This window comes from Tamandua tetradactyla, chromosome 18 (genome assembly GCF_023851605.1).
Source record: "Tamandua tetradactyla isolate mTamTet1 chromosome 18, mTamTet1.pri, whole genome shotgun sequence".
NCBI classification, from domain to species: Eukaryota; Metazoa; Chordata; class Mammalia; order Pilosa; family Myrmecophagidae; genus Tamandua; species Tamandua tetradactyla.
This window is the reverse complement of record NC_135344.1, coordinates 77,012,263-77,031,692: the sequence shown is the minus strand read 5'-3', so window position 1 is coordinate 77,031,692 and position 19,430 is coordinate 77,012,263. Positions and strand designations below refer to the sequence as shown.

The following is a 19,430-nucleotide window of genomic DNA, read 5'->3' as shown; positions in this document are numbered from 1 at the left end:
CCCTCACAGGATTGAGCTTCTTGACCAAAAGGGGGAAGAGAGAAATGAGAAAAAATAAAGTGTCAGTGGCTGAGAGATTTCAAACAGATTCGAGATGTTATCCTGGAGGTTATTTTTATGCATTACATAGATACCCCCTTTTTAACCTAAGGTGTATTAGAGAGGCTAGAGGGAAGTGTCTGAACCTGTACGCTGCGTTCCAGTAGCCATGTTTCTTGAAGATGACTATATAATGATACAGCTTTTGCAATATGATTGTGTGATTGTGAAAACCTTCTGTCTGATGCTCCTTCTATCTACATATGTACAGATGAGCAAAACATGGAAATAATAGGGGGGACAAATGTTAAAAAAATAGTAATAGATGGATACAATGGGGAAAAATGTACCTATTGCAAACTACGAACTATGGTTAACAGCAATATTTTAATATTCTTTCAATATTAACAAATGTACCACTTCAATACTACAGGTCAATGGAGGCCGGGGGGGGTAAGGGGTTTAGGATGATTTGGGTTTTATTTTTTTATTTCCTTCCTGGAGTCATGAAAATATTCCAAAATTGATTATGGGGAAGTATGCACAACTACATGATGATACTGTGAGCCAGTGATTGTATGCTTCAGATGGTCTGAGAGTATATCTCAATAAAACTGTATTAAAAAAAAAAAAAGAAATGGTTTCACATGGAAATACAAGTAGAATCAACTAAATTTTTTCGTTTCTCAAAACTACAAAATTAAGGTGTCTGATTACCTTTTCAAAAATAAATCTTAACTCACTATATGGAAAGTACAGCTAGTCAAAATGCTTCATAAATTGAACTGTACTCTGAATTAAGACTGTGCCCCCAGTCTATTTTAAAGTAAACACATTTATCTATACCACTGCTTTTCTTAAAAAGGACACAACATGGAAGCACTTCATTGCCCTGTAATTTTTTTTCTTTTTTTTCACATGGGCAGGCACCAGGAATCGAACCCGGGTCCTCTGGCATGGCAGGCAAGCATTCCTGCCTGATGAGCCACCGTGGCCCGCCCTGCCCTGTAATTTTTTAAATTCATTTTGGTACCAGAAAAAAACCAACCATACTGTTAAGGATAAGCAGCCAGCTTTCAGGTTGCATGCAGTCCCTGATTTAGCTGGACTGTGACACAAACCACAGGAGAGCAAGGTAATGAAAATCCCAAGAACAGAGTCAGCTGGCCTGGACCTCCCATGTACTCTGCTACAAAGTGGCTGGTAACTTGGAGTCAACTACTACTCTCTCTAGGACACAATGCATCCAGCTAGAAAGTGCAGGGTGGTGAGACTTATCTCGAAGTGCTCATCAGACCTCAAAGTCTATGACTAATGACTAATTCCCATCTCTCCCCTCCTCACTATAAATGGGGATCTTCTTCTCTAGCCCCACTTTCACAGACAACACTACTCCTAGATGTCACAAAAAAATCCTCAAATCTCACACCTTCCTCCCTTCTCAACCCTCATCTCCAATCATCTGCTTCTCCTCTAACCTTAGGATCTGAAAGCAGGGGGGAAAGACTATGAAATCAGGAGAGGAAGAGAAAATCTTATCTTACCAGGTAAATAAAGGCTACTAAAAGGTAAAAGGTAAACCCATCTACCAATGTTGGTTTGCAGTAGCAGTAGCAAAAGCAGACATTACAAAACAGTGGCTGCTGACTGTACTTCCTGCTCACTGAATTTCTTATGGTCACTCATCAGGAAGGCAGTATTATTTCATTCTAGAATTCAACCAGGTGTAACTGATCATGTGAGAGACTTTTGCTGATGTTAAAACGATTATTTCCAGGTATTTCAAAAGATCACATAAGAAAATGATCAGATCAATAAACAAGTCAAAAAGACTTCCTTTACTAAATGGAGGTGTAGGTCCCAAAGTAACTGGTTTCTTTTTTTTTTTTAACAAGTGACAGTAACTTATATTCAATCATACTTAACAAAATCAAAAAGTAGAGACCAGAGACAGAGTTTGCAGAGATTTGATAAATTAATAATAAATAATGGAAAATGAAAAACATTCACATTTCCTTTCTTATACTGGAAGTACTACAACAAAACTGAAAAAAGACAGCATTCCAATGATTGTGTACACAGTAGTGGAGGGAAAGGTATGAACAGATCTGTGGTGAGAATCTGTTTAAAGGTTTAAAGTATTCAAAAAAGGAGAAATCAAGCACTTAAGCACAATGCAACTGCCAAGTCAAATAAGAACAACAAAGAAAGCTTACCTTTTCCCCATCCACACTGACACTGAGAACCCCCACGCTGACCTGCAACCAGTGGTCAGTCAGATTAAGCACAGGAAGGTGGGTTTGTGAAGCAATACCTATGCAGCAGGCATGAGGAAACTTCAGCTCCTCAGGCACTCTTACACTCCCTGGGTGAGAGCAAAGCACAGTCAAATTGCAAGTTATATCAAACACCTGCTTAAAAGCACAAGTGGTTAAATGGAAATGATTACATAAGACTACCTATTAATTCCCAAGGGCTCCAGTATCAAATGCCCTAGATATTTAGGAGCCCTTCACATTGTATAACCTTCAGTGTAGGCCTGCCAACAATTTTTTCCTTCTATATGCAGCCCAAGAAAAAAAATCCATAGAAACTGATTAAATCCACAGTTTAAGCTAATCAACAATTTGATGTGATCTGTTATTAACTTCCACTTCCTTTTCCTCCCACAAATTATAAGCTACTGCCTACCACAAGAAGAAACTGCAGAGGCTATAACTTTTAAGAGGTGCATACTTTCTTGGAGTTTTTACTACTACCACCAATTTTTTCACCATCCTTATGAGCAATTTCTTTGATTTTTGAGAAGAAAAAGAGGACAAAGAAAAACAATCCAGTAGTTATGTACTCTGCATGAGAAAAAGTATACCGCCAATTCTGGCTTAGTAGAGCCACTGCCAGCAAGTAACCCAAGAAAGAAGTGTCCTGAAAAAGGGGGGTGCATGGGTAGTTCAGTGGTAGCAGTTGCCTGCCATGCGGGAGACCCGGGTTCAGTTTCTGGCCCATGTACTTTCTCCCCCTACGCTCCTCCCAAAAAAAAAAGAAAGAAATGGCCTGAAAGAAAATCAGGGTTCAGCTCAGCCACTGGTATAGAGAAGAGAAGAATGCTATTTCTCACCACAATAGTTACTCTTCAAAGAATGAAAAGGTGGAGCATGACTCATTCAAATTCATAGATCCAGCTCTAATCTTGACATTACTTAGTTGAAAGAATAACAAAAATTAAAGTTCAGAGCAAAAGAGAGATAAGGAGAGGAGGCATATGTAGGGAGCTCTCCACTTGCTTAAGTTTAAGCCTTGTTCTAAGGCAACTTCAGGCACCTTTTGCACACTAATGGATTATGTTCTCAATTTAGAACAAAGAACAAAGCCTTACATTACAAGAAAACAAGGTCAACCATTATCTTCTAGAAACAAAGGAGTTTTGTGGTCTGACTTGAGAAAACCCGATTTTTAACTAACAGTAAGCAACAACAAACAATAACAGAGAAAAAGAATCTTACCAGATCCTACCATCACTCCTGAATCCCATGTTTCAATTCCACAATTTTTGTCAACAGACTGCATGGGAAAAGGTTCTGCTGTACTAAGAAGATTCTGATTTAAGGCATTCGAATGTGGGTTACAAAGAGATGAGGTGCCCGCCAATCCAGAGGCAATATTTTGTCCTAGACAAAACCCCACAGCCACAGTGCTCTGGACCTGCTCTCCAGGGACAGCAGAGTAAGGACAGGATCCTGAGAATCCACAGACTGCAGGCCTGCCCACATGGCACTGAGGTAAAGCCACATTCCCTGCTGAAGGGAGAGCTCCCAAATACTGCGGGGCAAAAGGAGCTGTCATCAGAGACTGTCGAGTCAGGAATGCAGGACCTGCAGCAGGCAAGCTCTGCATTCGTAGAGCAGAGTTGTGAATCTGAATGTTGGGGACAGAATGGTACTGATTACCAGAAGCCACCTGATTAAGAACCTGACTGCTGGAGTTATTGTTGCCAGTTAACATATCTTGAGTTTTTCTCAGACCTTTGTCTACAGATTCCGAGCTTGATACAGGGAGGTCTACAGGCACTAACAACGCCTGATGATCCAGAGATGATCTGCTAGGTAAAGCTGCACAGATCTGGTCTGATTCACTTGGGTTTGGTGCCAAACCTACCAGATCAGTTTCAAATACATGTTCCCCTTTAAAGGAAGGATCTTTGCACAATCGAAAGTTAAGTTTTACATCTTCAGTTTTGCTATTCCGGTAAGTAGGTTCAGTCACTTTTTTCTTATCCAAGTCGTTCTGAATTACATATAATGCTCCTTTTTCTTTACTTTGAAATGGAACTTTTTCTTTCAACTTTTGCAGAGTCTGTACCTCTGATGGAGTTGGACTGGCTTGAATAATTGTGGTGCTCAATTCACTGGTGATATCGCTCTGAGTGTAACAAAAAATATTTTTCAGTAATCCATAGCTAAACTGAATATTATACATTCAAACCATGCTGGTATAATGTAAAGTACTCCAACAAAGAGATCTATATTACATCATCCCTCTAAAAATTTTTTCATTTTACCCAAAAAAAAGTAATTTTGCAGCCACAAAACGCAAGCTTAAAAGTTCAGAAGTTTGCATCCATTGTTTTATAAAAAGCAATTATAATATGAAGATGCTAAGTAGAAGGTATCACCAATTATAACTCTAAAAACATTTACATTATGTACAATATAACATATACTTAGTCTTTCCTGACAACTATCTTTGGCATTTGGTTTGGAAATACTTTAGAAGTTTTAGAGACAAAGGCACTGAAAAAGATCAGGTACTTGTCAGTTTTCAATAGCAATAATAATAATAAATCACAACTAATATACACTCAGTCCTCACTTATTAGATGCCAAACACTGCCCTTATATCACTATAGGTCTTACAATTTGTCTGAGGAAGAAGCAAAGAAGGGACTGGCTGACTCCATATCTCGGATCTTAACCACTATGCTAAGAAAACAGAGACTCAGTATCTGACAATTACATTTAAATAAAAAAAAAGAAAGAGCTTTCAATTAAGTTGGTGTAAAACCTGTCTAACACAACATCATATATTTAGTAATTTGGTGGAGGCAGCCTGTATGGCCTACACCTAAAGTCATTCAGCTCATTAAAAAATGGAATACTGTCACATTCACAAAAGAAGCACACAAAAACATACTATCAAATGTTATTTCCCACATAAATCTCTAAGAGCTCTCTCTCCTCCCATCCCATCCCTACCGACTCTGCCTTTGTCTAAACCAGCACTGTCTGACATCTGAGTGACTGCTATAGTCTCATGTCAAATCCTCTAGATTCTCCTCCTGCTCTCCCATCCCTCCTCCACACTGCTGCTGAAGGGAACTTTGAAAAAGGCAAAACAGATCATGTCAGTGCCCTGCCGACAAGCCTTCATAATCTCCGATTTTAATTCAAGTCTCTTCATAGTCTCATCCCTCCGTTTCCAGCTTCATCTCTTTCCACTTTCTCATGCATACGATTCACCAAAGCCATTCTCAATGCTTGGAATTCCCCCAAAGCAGCGTGCATTTCACAATTCCACAAGCTCCCCCATTTGTTACTCTGCTTCCACTCTGCCTGAACTCCAAGTCATGCAAAGGCCAGCTTCCGTGCACCGTTCCATCTTCTGAATCCCCAAACCGCCATGCACATTCACCTCAGCAAGCACCACTCTGCACTGCCACTTAACAGTGTTTTACAGGTGTCCTCCATCAACTGAGAGTTCTTTAAGGGCAGACTCCGAAATGTTTGTATCTCTCGTACCTGTTCAGACTGAATGGCTCTTTGACCCATACACACACAGTCAAGGTACGATAGGAACATAGAGGTTATTCAGATCTGAACCTGAGTCAGAATCATACATCAGTTAACCCTTCAGAGTGGAAGCCTAGCATAAAAATAAGAGGAATGCCTTCCCACCTTGAAGTCCTCAAGGCCACAATCCGAGGCCATGGTGGGACAGGTGCTCTCGTTTTGAGAAACATACGTCAGCCTGCTCACACTGGCACGTGCACATACCAACTGAGACAATGCACTTTCACAAGGGGACTTCTGATGACTTGCTGACTCTAAAGCACACCTGAAAGAAAGAAGAAAATCCCAGGTCTCAAGTTGCCCGCTTCTTTACTTAACTTATCTGCATCAGTGAAAAACAGTTCCTCCTTGTCCACAGTCTACTTAATCACAGTCTCTGCTCTAGCTGCCATATATAACATAACCATGAATTCATAGTTTAATTACCTAAAACTGTTAATTATATTCCTATTGAAAATAGGCATTTCATTAATAAATACCATAATATAAACAATCACATCACGTTATCTAATAATTCAGTAAAAATATATTGAGTAGCTGGAACAGAGAGGTGAACAAAGCATTCAGAAACTCCTGATCTCAAAGAGCAAAGATGAGAAAAGAATCGTACAGATAAATGCAAAGAAATGGGAACAGTCATAAATCTGACAGGAATATAAAGTGGGATCATCTCTTAGCTGCATGATTAAGCAGTACCATATAAGGTTCATCTTATATACAGTATATAGATAGATAGATAGATAGATAGATAGATATAAAGAACCATATGCAAGGGGCATGTATATATTTAAGTATGCCAAAAACCATAAATACTGACTCAGATACTCTACATCTAAGAAAACAAATTAATGATAAATACTTCATTCTAAAAGGATATGTCATTGATATGTCGCTATTGATAATAAAATAGGAAATCTAAATGTTATACAGGAAGAACCAGGTTATGGAAATCATGGCACATACAATAAAACAGCATGCAATCATCAAAATTCATGCTGCGTGGTCTGCTAAACCCCAACCAATGTCACTCCTACTGACTCTTAAGAAACCTAGGGCTCGAACTGAGACTCTACAAACATTTCATACACTAGGTTTGCCTTCCTGGAACCTATAATTCCCAGAGGGTTCCTAGGTCAGATAAACTCTGAAACACAGAAGGACAAGAGTCTCCAAGTTTATCAGTTAATTACATCCCTCTATCCTTTAGTGTTGGCACGCCTTCTCAAGATGAAAAAATCAGAAGAGACCTTGCCCAAAGATCCCTACAGATTATAAGGAACAAAGGAGAAGAAGAGATGTAAAGAGAAAAAAAGACAACAAACAAGTATGACTGTTGAATTGCTACATTAATATTCCTTCTAGCCTACAGTGTTTTGGTGCAATTAGAAGGAAAAATCTAACCTAGTGGAACAGTAGCTCATGGCAAACTTTGGGATCTGTTCTGTAACCAGTTGTTGAAATGTGCTTTGAAAATCATTACTTTTTATTTTTTTTTGCTTTGTATATATGTTATATTTTAGAATAAAAGTTAAAAAAATCATTCTGTAGAATATTATCTTTTGACTCAGAAAGATATTCATGACACATTAGGTTAAAAAAAAAAAAGATCAGAAAACAGTAAGATCCTACATCCCTTTCTCTTACTCACACACGTTACTTCTGCTTATTCTCTTAGTCAATACCAGCCACAAATACAACGTAGGTTCAAGAGGGAAAATGGCAACGTCACATTGCAAAGGAGTATCTGAGATGGAAAATATTGCTAAAGCCACTTTTAGAAACAATTTCCACAGCTACTGAATACTGTGCATTGTAGTTTCAATTCAGCCCTTAATTTGACTGAATTTTATCCCATCATATTGGGCAGAGAGAAAACTCAAATTCGAACTTTGGATTTGTAAAAGTCCCAAATCAAGACATTATTATCAAAGTGCCAGTGAATTTTCTAGCCAATGGAGACAAATCGTAACCAAACTGCTTCAGTCCTTTTAGCCTCAGAATAAATGTGCCTGCATGCACATGCACACATACACATGACCACACACCCGTATGTGCACAAATGTATGACATATGGAAAACCTTCTGAAATACTGGGGTGATGTGTTGTATTAGTCTGGCTCTTTGGGTTGAAAGAGACAAATGCATTTAGGTTAAATTACTCCCAAGAAATGAGGAGTGAACTACAGGAAAACACATGGAAAATAAAAGAACAAATTTCTGTTGAGAGGTGAGGCTTAAAAGAAACCCAGTAGCTGCCAAGGTGTGGGCCCACATGGAGACTCAAACAATAGTTCTGGGGTTACAATCTCTAACTCAGCTCCTTCAGATAAGCTGGAAAGTTAGCTAGATGTCAAAAGACCAGCTACTGGGAACGGTCATAAGAAGCAAAACTTACCGGATGAAGAACACTCACCAGAAAAACTTTGTCACTGAACAGAGGAAAATTCTGACCAAGATTTTGCCATGAATATAAAAAACTGCAACGAAGCAATCACTTCTATAAACAATTATCACAAAGTATAAATCATCAAGGAAGAGCTAGATGAAGAAACAGAGGATTCAAAGAGAAACCAGGAAAAAAGTGGAATATGAGCTGGCAGGAACCAAAAAATTTAAAAAGTAGAAGAAAAATATCAAATAAAGAAAACAAGATGGAACTATAAAATGCGCAAAGTAGAGCATGCTGTTAAGAAAGCCAGGGATCAGAAATGTGAAGTGTGACAAAATGAAACAGAAATTTTGAAAGCAGGCAGATCGTTGCGTAATGGAATAATTATATTTTATTGAGAAGAGCATACATGAATCTGCACCTGTGATAAAATGAAACAGAACTAAACACACACCTCGTAGCAATGTCAAATTCTTGTTTTTGATATTGTACTAAAATTATGTGAGCTATAACCACACAGTGGGGGATACCGGGTGAAAGGTAAAGGGGACCTCTCTGCACTATCTTAGGAACTTCCCGTGAATCAACAATTACTTTAAAACAAATAGTTTCTCAAAATAAAAGGACTCGAAAGAAAACAAAAACAAAAGTCAAACAAAAGAAAGCCCACTAATACACTACTGGAGTCCTCAAAGGGAATACCAAACCAAACAGAAGAACAGAAGCAATTCAAGTAGCAATTCAAGAAAACTTCCCTTAAAAAAAAGAATACTTGAATCAACATATTAAAAATGTGTACTATGTGACAGGGAAAGGCAAGAATGAAGAGTCAACACAGAGATACAGCCTAAAATTCACTGGACTTGAAAGATAAAGAATCTTTGGCATAGCTTGCAAAAAGATCAAGTCAATTCTAAGACAGAAAGAATTAGGTAAGTCTCAGATTCCCCTCCAAAATTCAATGCCAGCAGACTACAAAGCAACCCCTACAAGAAGCTTAAGGGAAGAACATCTAAGTGTAAGCCAAAGATTTTGAATGCAGCCATACTGTCCTTCAATTACAAAAGCCACAGACTAACTTCTGAACATAAAGGAGAGGAGGGAAATTCTTCTCGCAGTCCTTCTTTGAGCAAACTACTACAGATATTCTTCAGTCAACCAAGAGAGGAAACGTCTGGTGGCAAGAACTCAAAATATTTAAATGTAGAATAAAAACTAAAACAAGTGTTGAGTATAGTGATAAATCACAATGTAAACGCACTGCCAAAGTAGAAATTAAACAATTTTTCTTAAAGTTGAAGGAGAAAAGAGAAAGAAAATATGAATCAGCTAACTAATTATCTCATTGGTAATAGGCGAAGAACAGCATTTAAAAGCTAGAAAAGCAAATATCAGAGCAGATGCATATTTAATGGTATAAAGATAAACACTTAGATAACTATACTGACAAATACCTAGGAGAGGAAGGAGAAAAATTACAAGATTAGATAAATGATAACACATCATAGCTGGAAACATTCAAATTTGGTTAAGGTGGATGATTTCTAAACCTTCAAAATATGAAATTAAGCTTCAGGTATTTACATGACACCTGACACTCAAGAGTTAGAACTCTGAAGCTATGAAAGTCAGCAGTATCCCATACAGGAACTGTTTAAAAAGTTGAAAAAGTTATCAGACTTTGAGAAGAGATATGAATGAAGCTGATCTAGATAGGACTAAGTTATATCAGAATACAAGGTAAAGAAAGCTATCATCCATATTTTAAAATTTCAACTTTGGTGTGAGACTAAGGAGAGAGATGTTTATTTGGTTGAAAATTTATATTTTGGGTAGTGCATTTCCTAATTTAACCTGTATGGAACACCGTAAGTACATGGAATCTTGAATAGGGCATTGAGAATTCGTTGGTTTGTCTAGGTTAGTTTGATGCCCTGAAATATTCCAGAGTGAATAAAGATGTATTTGCAAAGTCTCCCTGGGGGACTGGGGAGAAAGGAGGAAATATTCAACTTCCCCATTTGGAGAATTTCTAATATTCTCTTAAGCAGTAGGGACAACTGAATCAAAAGTCCAAGCCCTTGATCTTGAGGTTTGCCCCTATGAAACTTATTTCTGCAAGGGATAGGCTAAACTACTTAAAATTAGGCCTAAAAGTCACCCCCAATAACCTCTTTTGTGGCTCAGATGTGGCCTGTTTAAGCCAACTCAGCAGGTGAACTCACTGCCCTCCTTCCTACATGGGACATGATTCCTAGGGATGTAACTCTTTCTGGCACAATGGGACAGAAATCCTGGATGAGCCAGGACCCGGCATCAAAGGATTGAGAAAGCCTTCTTGACCAAAAGGGGGAAGAGAGAATGAGACAAAACTAAGTTTCAGTGACTGAGAGATTTCAGACAGAGAGTCGAGAGGTTATCCTGGAGGTTATTCTCATGCATTATATAGATACGACTTTTTAGCTTATGGTGTACTGTAGTGGCTAGAGGGAAGTATCTGAAACTGTCGAACTGTGTTCCAGTAGCTTTGATTCTTGAAGAAGACTGTATAACTATGTAGATTTACAATGTGACTGTGTGACTGTGAAAACCTTGCGGGTGATGCTCTTTTTATCCAGGGTAAGATGAATTTAAAAAGAATGAATAAAAAGATAAATAAATAGGGGGTACAAAGGGTAAAATAAATTCGGTAGATGGAAATACTAGTGGTCAATGAGAGGGAGGGGTAAGGGGTATGGTATGTATGAGTGTTTTCTTTTTCTTTTTATTTCTTTTTCTGGAGTGATGCGAGTGTTCTAAAAATGATCGTGGTAATGAATACACAACTGTGTGATGATATTTTGAGCCACTGATTGTACACTATGTATGGAATATATGTGTGTGAAGATTTCTCAATAAACATATTTTTAATGAATAAATTAAATAAAACATCATCACCAAAATATATATATATATGAAATTAACTGTTAAACAAAAGTTGGCTGTATATGTGAAAAAGTGTTTCAAAGGTGGCATCTACAAGTAGTCGCCGAAACATCAAAGAACTAAGCTCTCCACATTTCAAATGACGACGTAAAACTTCAATGCCATTTAGAAAACTGTTAATAGGTAACTTGAAATCCATTATTTTTAAACAAATTGAAACTATATTTAACATTTTTGATAATTTCACTTAGATAACTTATTTCTTTTTAAAAAAAATCTTCCTAAAAGATCTTTTATAAAGTCCACAAAAGAGTCCAATTTAATTTAATAAAAATAAACTTTATGGCAAAAAATAAAAGCAATCAAAAACTTTTAAAAACTGGGATTTAGTAATTCCTTTCATAAATAAAATACTGTGCATGCTCACTATTATATAAGCAGGCTTCTAGAAATTGAGAAGAAAAAGAGAAACGATCCATAAGAAAAATGGGCCACTAACACAAATAGATATCTGACAGAAAATGAAATAGAGTAAAAGATGCTCATCATTCCATAATAAAAGAAAAATGAACTCAAATTATGTTGAAATCATATTCTTTTCACCTATAACATAGCCAAGAATCAAAAATTTTGATAAATACAATGGTAAACTTATCAACAGACGAGTTAAACATATGGAATAAAGATGAATCATAGGGGGAACAAATGTTAAAATAAATTTAGAGTGAAATGCTGGTGATCAGTGAGGGGGAGGGGAGGGGGGTATGGTATGCATGAATTTTCTTCTGTTTTCTTTTTATTTCTTTTTCTGAATAGATGCAAATGTTGCAAGAAATGATAATGATGATGAATATACAACTATGTAATGATATTGTGAATTACCGATTATATATGTAGAATGGAATGATCAAAAATTACAAATGTTTGCATTTGTTTGGTGATTTTTTGGTATTTAAAAACAATTTTTTTTAATTAAAAAAAAATACAATGGTAAAGGGGCTGTGGGAAACCAGGCATTCTGCTAAACAATGGGTGGGAATTTAAATTAACACACTCTCTATGGAGGGGTTGGACTAATTTAAATACAAATATGAAAGCATATACTCTTTGACCCAGCATGCTCATTTCTGGGAATTTATCCTTGCATATGTTCAAAGTGACTACATTACAAATTGAGACTATAATAAGTAATCTTGTTATAGCAAAACATAAGAAGTGTGGTTTGTACCCTATATCGTGTATAAAAAAGGAAGAAAATAAGAATATATTCATATTTGCTTCTACTTACAATAAGAATCTCTGGAAGGATAATTAAAATAACAGCTCTCAGTTGAAGGGACTGGAAATCTAGGAGGATGAGGAAGAGTGGGGGCATGGAGACAGACACAAACGTGCACATAGATACACCATACAACATTATATGTGAACAATGTAAACATACAGCCTTTTCCAAAAACGATTATTATAAAAAGTTCTTACGAATTCAAGGTAAGTTGGTTAAAGATTGAGTTAAAAATCTGTGAAATATTAGGATTCTTATCCCAACCCTTCAAAAAAGACATCTCAATATTTAAAATGTCAATCAATACTCTAAGATAGGGAAAAATCAAATTATCAAAAGTTTAAATTATTATTTAAAACTCCAATCAGGAAACAATGAGATGGTAAGAGTGAAAAATTTTTTAAACTCTTTTAGAAAATAATATGTCTAAACATATTCTTACTCCTGACTTGATGATTTCATTTCTAGATATCTAGCCTAAGAAAATCAGTCAAAACAAAGAAAAAATTTTATGAGCAAAGTTGGTCACATCAACATCATTAAAACAGCAAAAAGTATGCGATGCGAGGGTAGTTCAGTGGTAGAATTCTCACCTGCCATGCGGAAGACCTGGGTTCGATTCCTGGCCCGTGTATTTCCCAAACAAACAAGCAAACAAACAAATGAAAAACCAAACAAACAAACAAAAAAATTCAACAAATGCTGCTGTAAAAAAGGGGATACTCACATGGGTGAAGAATGAAATGTGACCTCGCCATACAGCATACCAAATAAAATAATAAAGTCTAAATATCCATCAGAAGTATCAAAAAAACTGTAGCAGGTGATCCATTAAGCAGTCTGTGGTATTAACTTTCTATTAAACCTGGCAAATGGTTCTAACAAGAATATAAAGATTTGTACATAAAAAATGGCTGAAAGAAATTAACAGAATATTTACAATGGTGGCCTCTGAGTAATGACCCTAACTATGATTAACTTTCTTCTTTATGTACTTTTTTCCAAATTTCCTATGCTGATCATTTACTGTTACTTAAAAAAAAAACCCAGTAAACGCTTACCCTGATGAACTTGTTCCGGAAACTTCACTAGGAGAAGAATGACTCAGTGGTGAAGTTGAAGGTCTAAAGCTGTCCCGGCCATCCTCTGAGCAATGGCCACCTTGCTCAGGAGAAGTATTTTTCAAATCTATCAGAAAGGAGTATTTTTCAATGAGACTAGAAAGAATTCCATGTAATTTTGTGAATATGATCAATTACTTGACACTTACCAACATCTTCAGGTGAAATTATGGAATGTTTATCAAAAGTCACATGCTTTTCACTGTTGCTTGATTCAGGAACACACTCATTTTGCCTCTGATTCTCTCTATTTTGCATCTGCTCACCATCATCTAACAACAAAGGAGTTGGTATTTTGGCGTTCCTTACTAATGGATGACTATCAGATGCTGGAATGGAAAGTGATATAGCTTTTTCCCTTTTACCAATATCTAATGATTCGGTATCAACAGAAAAGGTCTCCATAGCACCTACTGCATTCTCATTCTCTCTTACATTTGAAAGATTTAAATTTGAAGAGTTTTTAGTTCTAAATGATTCCTGGTTCTCATTCTCTCCATTTTTGCCATAAGAAACAACTGCTGTTTTTCCTACTGGTTCCCTCACACTTATGTTAGTAGCACCTAAGTCCACTGTATGGGGAGTCTGTTCTTTTAATAAAGAGGAATCCCAAATATCAGACACACAACCTCTTGTAAAGTTTTCCAATCCAGCTTCATATCTACTAACTTCTGTTTTTTTAAGGTATTTCTCCATATCAAACGCATTGGATCCGTTACTTTTTTCTAAATCAGAAGTTAAGAAATGAGACATAGAAGAGTCTTTTTGCTTCTCATCTTTCTGAACAGTCTTCGTTCTGGCTTTATTTGAAAGGGCCTTTATCATGGCAGCCAGCTGGGAAGGATCGGTATTAACTGATGCATCTGCGATGGCTGAGGCAATGGTGCTTATCCTGAGGACCGAATCACCACTATCCAGGAACTCATCTCTGTGCCTTCTGGGTTTGCTATCCGTGAAGACAGTGTCCTAGAAATGAGAAATTTTAAATCAGATAAATTTACCTCAAGTCCACAGACATTTAAAAATTAGTTTGACCTTTATTTTTAGGCACTAATAAATTTTAACAGCAGGAAGAAATCAATGGTATATATCAGTTAAATATCCTACTGGAAAAAGACAACTGTTATCCACTTTAATTATACTCTATCAGTATAAAAATCTATCTACTATGAATAATAGGGGAACAAATGTTAAAATAAATTTAGAGTGAAATGCTGGTGATCGGTGAGGGGAAGGGGTGAGGGTATGGTACGTATGAATTTTTTTGTTCTCTTTTTATTTCTTTTTCTGAATAGATGCAAATGTTCCAAGAAATGATCATGATGATGAATATGCAACTATGTGATGATATTGTGAATTACTGATTATATATGTAGAACGGAATGATAAAAAATTATGAATGTTTGCATTTGTTTTTTTCGTATTTTAAAAAAAATTTTTAAATTAATAAAAAAATCTATCTACAAATCTTATCTAATCTACCCTACTCAATCATTTACAAAATGTGATTACCATTTGTCCAAAAAAAATATTCAGGGGTTAAAGATATGTTAAACTGAATGGGAAACCTACAACTTCGCTAACAAAAATTTTTTTAACTGACTGGGAGAATAATGTAAAACCAAAAACTCATGATACTGAGATTGAGAAGACAATAATTCAGCATGATTGTAAGTGTAAGTCTTGATGATATAATTGTCAGAATTATGTATAGGCAGGACATAAATACGAACTATGGGTTAAAAAATAAAAAAAACAGGCCCAAAGGCAAAGAAAAAAAAATTGTATCTGGCAGAAATTATAAAGGGAGAACTAAATGTAAATTCTGTAACTGAAAAACACAATACCAAATTAACCTTGGGCTGGCATTTTCAGTGTTATCTTTCAAATCCTTAAATAAAATCAGCAGAGGGCAGAGCAAGGGTAATCCAGTGGTAGAATTCTCGCCTGCCATGCGGGCGACTCAGGTTCAATTCCCAGGCCATGTGACTACCCCGCAAAAGAAAAAAGAAAAAAAATTCACCATAGGTATTTCGGATTCTCTCTAGTAACTCAATATATATACTCCCCACGGGTCTGTTTCTGTTGTCTGACAGCCAACTTACAAACAGAAACAATGAGAAATGATACAAAAGGCTAAAGGTTTGTAACTTAGAACTCTATACCAAGCAAAAGCATACTTCAAAAATGAAGGTGAAATAAAGACACCGTTAGAGCAACAAAGATAATTCATTACTAGCAAACGCTACTAAAAAAAAAAGTAAGGGCATCCTTCAAGCAGAAACTTGCTCTCAGATGGATGGTTGCATATAACAATAGTAATCATCATCATCAAGTCTTATGGGCTTAAACAAAGAGAGAAGTAAAATATATAACAATAATGACTTATAAGTCTAGGAGGGAACAGTAATAATTGGAGTGTTTTATGATCCTTGTAATGTAGGTAAAAGGACAAAAAAAACCAAGAGAAGCAACTTGTTTTAGGCATTAGTAAACCAAGGAGACCAGTTGTAATTTCTAGGGTAACTCTAAAACAACAGGAAAAAGATACATAATTACCAAGATAATAGAGGGAGAAAATTGGAATAATATAAAATATTTAAACAATCAAAAAAGAGTCAAAAAAAAAGAACAAAGTCTGGGTGAAAAAAAATAGAAAGCAAATAATGAGAACAGATTCAAAACCCCCATGTAAAGATTAATTAAAAGTAAATGTAACGGGCGGGCCACGGTGGCTCAGCAGGCAAGAATGCTTGCCGGCCATGCCAGAGGACCCGGGTTTGATTCCTGGTGCCTGCCCATGTAAAAAAAAAAAAAAAAAAGTAAATTTAACTGGAAAACAAGATTGGGAGACTTCAATAACACAATCGAAAAAGAAATCAAACTACATGTTATTACAAGAGAAATATCTAAAAGATAAGGATATAGAAAGACAAAGTAAAATAATGAAAAAAGATAGAATATGCAAACAATACAGAAAACTGGTTTAACTATGTTAATATCAGACTAAACTTAAGGTAAAAATCATTACTAGAGACATGAAAAACAGTTTTAAAAAAAAAAATTCAATCCACTAAAAAGAGAAAATTTAACAATTTGAGCATCACAATTTTTAATAAATTTCACCCAAATGAACATACAGTCGATTGCAACCAAATGTAGAGGACATTCTTTTCAAGCGTATAGGAAAAAGTTTCAAATACTGACCAGCTGCTGAGCCATAAATCACAAATCATATCTCAACAAATGAACCAACAAACTTTCAAACCAAAAAATATGTTTTCTGACCACAGTGCAATTGGCTTAGAATCAATATTTTAAAAATGGGAGAATTCCCTAAATGTTTGGAAACTAAGCAACATACTTAAAAAAAAAAAAATGAGCCAAAAAATTTAGAAAACATATTGAACTGAATGATAATGAAAATATGACATATGAGATGAAAACACTGAACAGGATGCAACTAAAGCCCTGCTTTCAGGGAAATTTATACCACTAGATACTTAAATTAGAAAAGCAAAATGTCAGAAAAATCAATGCGCTAATAAGTATTCATCTCAAAAAATTAGAAAAAGACACAGAAAGTAGAAAGGAAATAAAAACTAGAAAACGTGAAATAAAAAATATATAACTACAGTAGAATAAATAAAATTGAGAAGTAGCTGATAAAACTAATCTGGAAAAAGGAAGCAAAACAGCCAATTACAAAGGAGACCTTGCTTACGAACTTAAAATATTAAATGATCACACAAATATTACTATCAACTTGAAGATGATAAATTTTCAAGTTCAGATGAAAGATTACAATTCCTAGAAAACTAAACTTACTAAAGCTGACACCAAAAATTTTAAAATCAGAATAATCTTCCATTAGAGAAACTGAATCTGTAAAATGCTTGAAATAAAGAAAATTCTAGAACCAGATGGCTTCTGCCAATGTATTCTACCAAAATCTAATGAAAAACAGTACCAATCCCACAAAAGCTTCCAGAGAATAGGAAAAATAAAACCAGCAGAATCTCAATACCAAAACAAAGCAAGGACAATAAAAAATAGAGTATTCACCACACTGCTGAAGACAGATGCTAAATTCTAAACAAACTATTAACAAACTAAACATATAAAACAGATAATATATTATGACATAAATAGGGTTTATTTCAAGTATAGAAGAATGGTTTACTATCCACATACCATTTGAGGTAATTCACCACATTACCGAAAGAAGAGAAAACTCATGTTCATCTTGAAGATGCAGAAAAGCATTTACAAGATTCAATTCCCTTTCAAGGTACAAAACCATAAACAAACAAACAAAAAACCCCACTAAGAATAGAAGGTAATTTCCATAATCTAGTAGAATGAATGTACACAGCAGACATAAAACTATAAGAGCAAATACTGAGGTTTTATCAACACTTCAATTGAACAATGTTCTGAGGTCCAGTCAAGCAAAGGCAAACGGGAACAAAAGTATAAAAATTAGAAAGGAAGAAATAAAATTGCTGTTATTCTCAGGTGATATAACTGTGTATGTAAAAAACTTTTAAATCTACACATAATAATGAGTTAAGTGAATTTAGCAAGGTTGCTAAATACATGGTATTTTAGATAGATAGATTGAGAGAGAGAGAGAGTGTGTATATCTGCCCAGCTATAACAAACCAAAAATAAAGTTAAGAAAAAGATATTGAAATAATGTTTCAACAATTTAGGAAGAAGTCTAACAAAAGATTCACAAAAATCTCTGAATAAAAAACAAAAAACCCAGAGAAATAAATCCTTAAATAAATGGAAGAACACATATAATTTTCATGGAAAAGAAATTTAAATTTTATAAAGATGTTAATTTTACCCAGACTGTTTTATACAGTAAAGGCAAACCCCAACAAAGTCTAATGGGGCTTTCCTACAGTTGGTTGGTTATTATGTAGAATCTGATAATCTGATTTTTTTTTTAAATATTTGAAAAGGATAAGGGCCAAAAATAGCTGAGTTCTTTTTAAAGAAAAGTAAGATGGGAAGATTTGCTCTACTATACCTCAAGACTTATTATAAAGCCACATTATTTAACAGGGTCATAGTGACACAAGAAAGACAAACTGGCCAAAGAAACAGAATAAAGAATCCAAAAATAGACCTATACATTAATGGATATTTCATTGATGACAAAGCTAGAAAATAACAGAAATAGGGAAAGGATAGCCTAATCAATAAATAAAGATACCATTTAGGGTGTGATGATACCATTTAGGGGGTGTGAGGGTAGTTCAGTGGCAGAATTCTCACCTGCCATGAGGGAGACCCAGGTTCGATTCCTGGCCCATGCACTTCCCCAAACAAAGAAATCAACAAAAATAAATAAACAAAAAATTCAACAAATGGTGCTGCAATAGTGGGATATTCACATGGAAAAAGAATGAAATGTGACCCTGCCATACAGCAAACAATAAAAAAAAAAAAAATGATACCATTTAAAGAGCGAAGAGGCAAGTCATAAATAAGAAAATATATGTGAGACACTCCTAACTGACAAAAAGCTCCCATCAAGAGTATGAAAAGAACACCTACAAATCAATATGACAAATGATCTACTGTAAAAAGGAGCAAGAGACCTGAACAGGATCTGCACAAAAGAAGCTACCAAATAAACATGTGTAATCACCTTCAATGAACAGTAACCAGGGAATGCACACTAAAACTAAAAGGAGATAGAAGTGCCAACAATACCAGGTGCTGATGAGGAGGTGTCCTATGAGAATCACAACGCATGCTATATGGAACCTAAACTGGCACAATCACTGCAGAAAACCCTATACCAGAGCTGC

At 35.6% G+C, this 19,430-nt stretch overlaps 1 protein-coding gene across 4 annotated transcripts in view; it reads right to left on the bottom strand.

The window, feature by feature from the left end:
* Positions 1 to 19,430, bottom strand: part of CEP192 (centrosomal protein 192) — a 163,939-nt gene that overhangs the window by 65,703 nt on the left and 78,806 nt on the right. For all 4 annotated transcript variants that reach the window (XM_077136051.1, XM_077136052.1, XM_077136053.1 and 1 more), the window contains 5 exons: positions 13,752 to 14,568; positions 13,543 to 13,669; positions 5,991 to 6,150; positions 3,543 to 4,458; positions 2,256 to 2,404 (listed from right to left, as the gene is read on the bottom strand). In XM_077136051.1, the coding sequence (XP_076992166.1) occupies positions 2,256 to 2,404; positions 3,543 to 4,458; positions 5,991 to 6,150; positions 13,543 to 13,669; positions 13,752 to 14,568 (2,169 nt within the window). The remainder of the gene's footprint in view (positions 1 to 2,255; positions 2,405 to 3,542; positions 4,459 to 5,990; positions 6,151 to 13,542; positions 13,670 to 13,751; positions 14,569 to 19,430) is intronic.